Here is a 9152-nt window from a genome sequence, read left to right as displayed (position 1 = left end):
GGGAGGCTGCAGAGTTCCCAGGTATTTCTTCTTTTTTTTTTTCCACGCCAGAGCTAACTTTTAGTCTTTCCACTAATCTTTACACTGACTCAAAACCCATTAGGTGAATTCCTATCATAGTTTTAAAAGCAGACGAATTTAAATCCTCATCAAGTGTCTCAGAGTGATTGTATGCAAGATTTAATTCCTTTACAGCTTATAGGCTGAACTGTGCCAGACGAAATAAGTGTTTACTCTAAGCATTTGTTTTCTGTTTAAATGGCTTGTCACATAGCTACAAGTTTAAACGAAAAATCCAAAGGTTTATTGAGGTCGTTCAGCTCAGAAACTTCACAACACTTCATTCAGCGCGGGACCTCAATTTAATTTAATCAATATCGACATGTTTGTTAATGCCTGTTTCAGTTTGCCTCGCCCGTGAAGAGAAAATGAAGCTGTTTCTTTGTGCGCATTAGAGACTGTACACGGGGAAAATCCTAAATCAATAATTATAGGGTTTAATGAATGGGCAGGACGGCTGCCATTAATCGCACTGGATCCTCGCTGCGAGTCTAACGCGCTGGCATCAAAGGTCAAATGGAAGAAGCCCGTAAAAGCGCCCGTATGATAGTGCTGTGTGAGAGCGGCCAGCCACAGCTGCGCCTCTCTATCAAAGCAATAGAGAAAAGTGCTGCACAGTCGCCTTTCCTTTACTGCAGTGAAGACAAACACTCAGAGGAGACGAAATGACACGAGACACCTATGTGCGCAATATAAGGTTCGAGGGCCACCGAGGGGCGGTTTTAGGCACCCCAACAGGTCCACAGTAAATTAGGTATAGACCAGAAAGGGAATGTGTGATGTTTTTTTTTTTTTTTTGAATGCTTGCTGATTTTACGCCAGTTCCGAAAATAGGGTGATTGAGAGTGTGGCACATGGCGCCACCTCAGCTCCCGTGAATGTAGTTCAAGTGCTTGGGTCACAAAAACTGATTTTTAAAAAAAAAAAAAACAAAAAAAAAAAAATACATTTATTTTTCCAAAATGTGAATAGGCCTGCACCTGTGAAGGTCAAAAATTGTTCAGACAAACCGCAAAGTGGGAATTGTGTCATCTTGGTTCGCTCTAAATATATATATATTTTTCTTTACAAGTATTTCTTTGTGTGTGGTCTGCGCTGTTTATCGTTTCAGAATCTCATTGTTGAGCGTAAAAACATAGCCGACCTCTTTATAATCAGGTGTATTTGTATCATATTGCGCCTTTTTTTTTTCTTTTTTTTCTTTACTGAGTTACAGCTGGTACGTAATTTTGAGGAACGTCATCAGCTGTAATCACCCTGCACAACTTCCGTGAACAGTTACGATCGCGTGCATGCGAATGTCTGCACGCGCATTGGCTTGCAAATAAGGTGCAGCTTCGGCAGTTGTGTATCTGAAATGAAAGCACGCCGAGTGTAATATTTGTCAGTAAGGTAGGCTGTAGCCAAATTTCCGCTCCAGTGGGCTCAGTGGAAAGTAAAGACAGACTCCTTAACTAATTTTAAACAAATACGAAAACTGAAAAGTGGGTAACCTACTTGGCTGTGATTGCAAAAATAAATGTGAATCCCGTAAACCAACACCGGCCAGACTTTACAGTAAACACACATCCATACTTTTCTTAAACCGGCCTGAACGACGGGAGTAGCATCACCTGCTATCATATTATGGTGATCCGTGCAGGCTAATATCTGCAGTCATTAATACTCCCGCCTCGATTAAGTGTGTGTGTGTGTGTGACTGTGCGCGCGTGTGTACGCGCCCCCGCCAGCCCCCGTCTTTATTTTCTGCAGCAGGTGCTCGTTTAGTGTGTCGGAGTCGACAGGGCGAAGATCTTCCAAAGTTAATATTGTGTTTCCAGAGATGATGGGGAGTTCACTGTCCTCGCTTTATTTACACATCCTAAATTAATTAAGCGAAGGATTCCTCTGTCTGTTGCAAAAACACGGAGGCTGGAGGGAGACGGGGAGCAGCGAGGGGAGGCTGTGATTTATAGCGGTGGTGCAGATACAGGGCCGTGGCTATTCTCTCCTCTCCTCTCTCCTCTCTCCTCTCCTCTTCTCCAACAGCCAACATTCCTCCGCGGGTCGAGGAGGGAAGCTCATCTGATATGTGCACGCACACACACACACACACATTCAGGAGTAAGAGAGAGCAGTGTGTGGGGGAAATGGCACACGGTCCTGTATGAGAGTGAAAGGAAGGTGTACCAAGTTAGGGGAGAGCCTCAGTCTATCTCCGCAAGTCGGGAAAACGGTGTAAAACGAGACGGCTTGTTTTCATTATTACCACGCTGCAAAGTTGATCCCAACTGTGCAGTAGCAGTTTTTTTTTTTAAATAACCGTGTGTCCAGTCAGATCTGGACTGCATTCAGTCAACCGGTCAATGAGGAACCTGCAGGTGTGGTCTCGTCATTTGATCGCGTTTATTGTGTGGAGCAAAGATTGAGACGTTTCGTTTTGTTTAGAAATTTTCAAAACGGGCTTCTGCGCCTTAAACTAATGTGGTGTCCTTTAGAAATGTGCGCTTAGTTTGCAGATATTCCTATTCTGAATAATACATCTTCCCATTAAAAGGTGTAATTCCAGGTGTACATATTATATTATATTATATTATATTATATTATATTGGGGGTCACGTAGGCTGCTATTATATCGGTTCTATTCTCTGTTTGATTGGAAGTACGTTACCTTGAAGGTCTGACATCTCTGTTACCCCACGTACACATGTTGCAGAAAACCGACCCACACACACACACACACACAGCACACCTTCTGTCCTTGCGTCCTTCGAGACGCAAAAGATGCATCGATCGGGGACGAATACCGTTATTGACAAGGCAGTGGAAGATTTAAACAAAACGATTTCATTTAATCCTCGGCTGTCCTTCGCTTTGCACGTTGAAATCCTGACGGAAATGTAGTAGGTGGTAGTAATAAAAATAATAATTATAATAATAATATGGTCTTTCTGTTCTGGTGATCCCTCGCGACTAGTGAAAGAAGAAAAAAAGTATTTAGAGTGGAAATAAAACTAGAAATAAAGCTAAACGTTTTGTTGACACCCACGCTCTATAAATAAATTAAAGCTGCACGAAGAAAAAGGGGTTTAAAGCTGCTTACGCCCTAACGGGGCATATGGAAGCGCTTAGAAAGAAATGGGAATTGCCTTGAAATTTATAAACGTGTTTATGGTGACTGTTGAGTCATTTGGCTGTCACTTCACATATCACTCAGTCCTCGTTTCGTTGGAGGGAAAAAAAAAAAAAAAAAAGATGACAAACGTCGCTGTGGTGCCTAAATAAAGACGCGCTGTGGTGCTGAAACTGAGGGTGGTCTCCAAGTGACAACAGCGCGGAAACCGAGATCTTTACGACGCATTAACTTGTCAATTGCGGTGATGATATCCTATTTGGACTTACGTGAAATGTTAAAGGGAAGTTTGAAAGATGGCCCTGGATGTATGTTTCCGTGTTCGTGGTCATTTCAGGTCTTTTCTGATCACAATATTACAGCAGAGATGACCAGTGCGCGTTTGAGCTGAAATTTATCAAAGCCGGTTCGTTAGTCTGAGCCTCTCCAAAGCGGATCCAATGCATGTGAACGCCGTATGTTATGTGTCTATAGTGTTTTTTATTGGCTTAGCTTTCTTTCCTGCCGTTATTTAAATGTTTTTTTAATCACCTCTACAAACGCTTGATGTGGATTTTAATGGTCTGATGCGGTGCGTAATGACTCCCTGTCAGGGCTGGGGTGCAGAGAAAACTTCAGTAGTCTGCTAATGTTTTTTTCTGCCTCATTTACTCTGCAAATTATATATATAGGAGGAGATCAGTTAACGCGGTGGATGCAGGCGCTGATCAGAATCGTTTCCCAAATCCTTATCGGCTGTCCAATTTCCACTAACAAGGAGAGGGAGAGGGAGAGAGGGAGATAGAAAGGAAATAAAGGCTGGGTCAGGATAAAGAAAGTAGTCATGTGTTGGTTTTCGTTTCAAAGACTTTCAGTGAGCTGTGCTGTGAGGAAAACAGAGGAGTCAGCCCTCCCACCCTTCATCCTTAATAATCATCTGTCAAAACACCCACAAACTAATTTAACCATTTGCGCACAGATCTGGTAAATAAAGGAGGCTTTACACCCCCTTCTGTCTGGAAACATGTGCTCCAACAACTCTGAAAAAGACCAATGGGCCTGTTTTCTGTAGCCGGACGAGTCCCACTGCTTCTTTTATATGTATCCCGAGACAACACAGGCGACATGAAAGCGGAGCAAACCGAGGGCCTTTTGAGAAGATTGCTTTTCAGGGTCTAAATGTGTGTGGCTGGTCTCACAGGGGACCGCTCGCTGTGCGCACATTCACTCCCCTGGGACAGGGGTCCACACTGACAACATCAACAAACGGCCAGAAAGCCGCATTATGGTGGATTAGGAGCCTGATGAAAAATGCTGCTACAAATTAGCAACGAAAGCCCAAAAGACCGTGGGTATATCCTTGTTCACTTTCAATTACAGACCGCCGAGGCCTGCTAACGTCCCCATTCATTTAGGGCCTTTGTAACTCGCAGGAAAAAATGGTCCTTTACAAGCAAGCGAGAGCCACACAAGAGGAATACTTGCCCAGTGTGGCGTGATATTCATGAATGTTATGTACGACAAGTTGCGTTTGAGACGTTTAATCTAAAATCTGTGCGTTTTTTTTTCACGCCTAAATAGTCCTAATTTACTGCACGAGGCTGAAATGGTTGTAATTGTTCAGGTACAGCTGTGAAAGGTTTGAATTTGGAGCAAGTTTTGGGTCTAAGGTGCAAATACAAATACATTAAAAAAAGCATTTTCTGCATCTTCAAACATTTAATTAAACTAGTTTAAAATTAAACAATATATTAATATGGAGGACACCTTTAAAAACAAATCGTTTTATGCAAAAGAAATTAAAAGACTATTTAAAAAAAAAAAGAATCTGGATTCAGTTGAATTCAGCTCGTGTGCTGGGGCTCATCTTCCCACGCAATAAAAATAACGATATATTTGTTTAAATTCACAAACATTTATTATTCTCGTCATTACAACAAAAAAAAAAAAAAAAAAATGACCTATGAACATTTAGGCATTTATCTATTGGCAACACATAACTGTATGTTTCACAGATTAAATTGTGAATAGGTAGGAACGAACATTTAAAAGGTTTAGAGAGAGAGAGAGAGAAATTTGTATTGCGCTCTTTAATACCAAAAAATCACACAGCCTACGTGTCCACTGACAACATGAAATGATATTGGCACAAGTTCACCGTGTAGATGAGGTCGAAGGGGAGTGATAGTGGGGAAACGGTTCTTTCTCATACATGTCAGGATGCCCTCCCCTCTTTGTCTCCCGTGTGCTTTCTAAGTAAAACCTGAGTTTGCCGTCTCGTGTCAGCCTATGTATCAACAACAGTGCCACTTTCTCACGACGCACAAAATAAAAACAATATAAATCATAATAAAATTCCCAATTATATACTTTTTTTAAAAAAATCGGAAATAATCTCCCATTGGTGGCATCTTTAACTTAAAACAACAGAATCACTTTCTTTCCCCAGCTCTGACAAATGAAGGCCAGATTGCAGGTCAGCTTTGTTTTTTTGTTTGTTTTTTTTTTTTAAAAAAAGATCACTCTCCGAGTTTCTCTTGCTATTGTTTCTTAATATTATACACATATTTACAAACCATAAATAAACTCATCTCTCTCCTTACACTGGAAACTGGGAGAGCCCAAAACCCCTTTACTTCAGCAAGAATGCACGCCCTACCTTCTAATAGGACGAGGCCACAGTTGGCAGATTTTCAGCGTCTTTTAGATTTTTTTTTTGTTTCTTTTCTTTTCTAGAAGTGACAAGTGTTCATGCTCGGGGTTTTGCTGGAAAAAGTCTGACCTTGTGGCCCAGGTTGTAATATGCTGTCCTGCGTTAAGTTCAAGTGACTGGAAGCAGAGGCCAGTGCTGGGGTCAGCATGGCCAGGATCTGAGCCTGGCTGCCCGGCTGCGCGCTGTAGGGAGAGGCGGTGGAGTTGGCCGCCCCGATGATGTTGTCAATGGAGAACGAAGGCCGACTCGGGGTGCTGGAGTCCGTCTTGAGGGGGGGCAGAGACGGGCTGAGTTGAGGATAAAAAGGCTTTCTTAAGTCGGCCCCTAAAAGGGAGGGCAGGTGATGAGGCGCGGGGAATATGGAGGCTGATGAGGGCAAGGTGCAGGGGGCGTTTGGGAACGGGAATGAACCACCTGTGTGGTGTGGGTGGTAAGGGTTGTGGGCTGCGTGGAAGTTCTGCAGCTGCAGTCCGTAGTTGTATCCGTATGGGCCGTATCCAAACCCGGGCAGAAAGCCGCCGGAGTCCCTGAGGATTTCGTTAGTCTGGTGCCGCTTGAAGCGCTTCCTCCTGCGCAAGAAGCTCCCGTTGTCGAACATGTCTGCGGAATCCGGGTCGAGAGTCCAGTAGTTGCCCTTTCCGGGGTTGCCCGGCTCCCGTGGTATTTTCACGAAGCAGTCGTTTAGGGAAAGGTTGTGGCGAATAGAGTTTTGCCACGCGGGGAATTTTTCCCGGTAGTAAGGGAATCTATTGCTGATGAACTCACAGATCTCACTGAGAGTGAGGCGTTTCTTGGGGCTCTGCAGGATGGCCATGGTGATCAGGGCGATGTAAGAGTAGGGTGGCTTCACGAGTGCGCTTTTTCTGGGTTTGTCTCCAATCCCGGCGCCGGACTCTGCGCTGGACCCCATCTGGTCCGACGGACAGTCGGAGCTGCTGAGCCCGGGAGAGGAAACCCTCTCTGCCGCGTTCTGCGAGTAATTATCGTCCGAGTCATTGTCCAAGTTGAACTCGTGGTGAATGTACTTGCCGTCCTTTCCAACAGATATGTCGCCACCAACCACGTCGATGTCCACATCTTCGGACAATGCAGAGCTGTCGGACATATCCGTCCCTAAAGTCATCCTTGGAGACGCCGCTTCTCTTCCCCCTCTCTCCCAGATTTCCTCCTCCTCTCGTCCGGCAAGGTTACTGAGCGAGAGCGCGCACACACCCTCCCTTCTCCCTCACAACCACACCAGACTTTATCTGCAGCTTTATCTCCAACAACTGAATGCACACATGGCTAGAAGCTATTGGAGAGAAAAAAAAAGAAAACTGTGGACCTGTTTATTTGGCGACTCCTTGGCGTCCGAGGCTCGTCAAGCAGGGCCGCGTCAGGTTCTCATGGAGAAAACTTCTGATTGTCAGCCGTAAATAGACAGTCACAAATAAGCGATCTGGCTTGAAGCTGTGCTTTCTCCAAACGCTATTCTTTTCGTCTGCGATCGCTTTTCCCCTGTCGATCACTTAAAAGGGCTACTTCTGGATATCCAGATGTCTTTCCAAAATAGCTTTTACGCACAGGATTCGGTAGGTATCCAGCCAGACTGTCACACTATCCTCCTTAGCTCTCAAAAGGTATTTATAGGACCACGCTGATCACGTGGTCCTTGAGTCACTGTTACCAGGAACTGGACGGAATCACTCTGCAAAAAGTAATATTTAGATTTACTTTTAGATCTCATATCATGCACCGTTAAAAATAATTATAGGCTAAAATGTAGAGATCGGACGGGGCGATACAGTAACAGCAGATGATCCCACGCGTGTTAACATGTTTAAAGGCAAGTTTCAAGTTTTAATCGACTTCGTTCAAGTGGAGATCTCCCTTATTCTCTGCTGCTTTGACAAAATCTTGACAATTTACGAAGGAAATGCAGGAATGTAGGCAGTAAGAGGAAGAAAGGTGATCTCAGTGGGCAGCCTGTTGATGACATTTCTCATCAGTTGTTAAAAAATGATTTTACGTCCAAATATAAAGCATTTGAGTCAGTAAAAGAGACTTAATATATGTATTTTTTTTAAAAATATTTTTGCAGTGTAAGGTCACATTGTTGATGGTGACTGATCTTTATGAAGCAGCCCATAAACACAAGTAGAGCACATATTAACATAAAACATCAGAGAAATCCCTATTATAATTATTATTGTTATTATTATTATTATTATTAGTATCTTTTCGAATTAAATCAATTCGTTATAAAATGCACCATACAGCCTGGAAGAAAAATATACATATTTCGCTAAAATAACTACGTCCATTAGAATATTTTACCTTTTTTTTTTTTTTTTTTTTTTTTTTTCGATTCTAAATATTTAAAGGCCCATATTTTATTTTTGTCCAATAATAATAATAATAATAATAATAATAATAATAATTGAGCTTTTCTGCATCCTAATAAACTGTCTGATTTGGGGGAACTGAATTGTTCCCTAAATAATTCTCATGGGTTTTGTGTTTTCATTATCCACTTGCATTTTCTGCATCATTTCTGCATCAGACTACACTGGGGCAGATGCAAACCTGCTCCGACTCGTCTTCGTCAGGAGCTTAAGGCCAGCAGATGCACAATGTGCCGCGTGTCTGTGTGCGTGAGGGCTCGTCTGGAGCAGGAGGACGCTCCGGTTCGTTACGCTGCTGAGGCGCCGAGTCATTACATCAGCGCCTCTTTAATCCCAGCCACAGGTCAAACGGCACACATATTATGAGATTTTTTAAATGAAACAATTAATTAATTTGTTTACAGTTGGCTTGTCAGGTAAACAGACTCATGTGGGTTTCTCTTGTCTGGATTTGTGCTTTTTTCTTTCTTGACAGAGACGCGGTTTCTGCGCAGAGGAATCAAGTTCAAGTCAAGCATGCAGCACCTTAAGTACAGAAGCCCTGTCTGATCCCTGTGTCCTGTTCTCTGACCTGCCTGTCACAAGCTCTTATAAAAATCTGAAATAGACGCCCTGAGACCTGCCTGACAGCTGCCAGACAGACATGACACAATACTTTCTCCACGCAGGACTAGAAGTATGTACGCCTCATATTTTAATTTACAGATTTCCAAAAAAAAAAAAAGAAGAAGCTTTAATGCCAAGCGACAAAAAAAAAACTGCTCTTAATTAATTAATTCATTAATTAATCCATTCACTTCATTTTTACAATATTCTATTCTATGCACCCACTGATGTGATATACATGACTTTCTTGGATTGTAAAGAGTCATTTTTATGCCCTGACTTGTTGATTTATGCCATA

At 42.8% G+C, this 9152-nt stretch overlaps 1 protein-coding gene across 1 annotated transcript; it reads right to left on the bottom strand.

Moving 5' to 3' along the window:
• Positions 1–4956: 4956 nt before the first annotated feature.
• foxd2 (forkhead box D2) lies at positions 4957–7446 on the bottom strand. The gene has a single exon (XM_084547708.1). The coding sequence runs from the start codon at positions 6985–6987 to the stop codon at positions 5884–5886; it is 1104 nt and encodes a 367-aa protein (XP_084403834.1). The 5' UTR covers positions 6988–7446; the 3' UTR covers positions 4957–5883.
• Positions 7447–9152: the final 1706 nt, after the last annotated feature.

Source organism: Chelon labrosus, assembly GCF_963514085.1.
Source record: "Chelon labrosus genome assembly, chromosome: 7".
NCBI lineage: Eukaryota > Metazoa > Chordata > Actinopteri > Mugiliformes > Mugilidae > Chelon > Chelon labrosus.
Note: the sequence above shows the minus strand (reverse complement) of the source record. Positions and strands in the feature narration are given on the sequence as shown.

Excerpts from the sequence above, each read along its gene's own strand:
- foxd2 (XM_084547708.1), bottom strand. The coding sequence starts at position 6,987 with ATGACTTTAGGGACGGATATGTCCGACAGCTCTGCATTGTCCGAAGAT.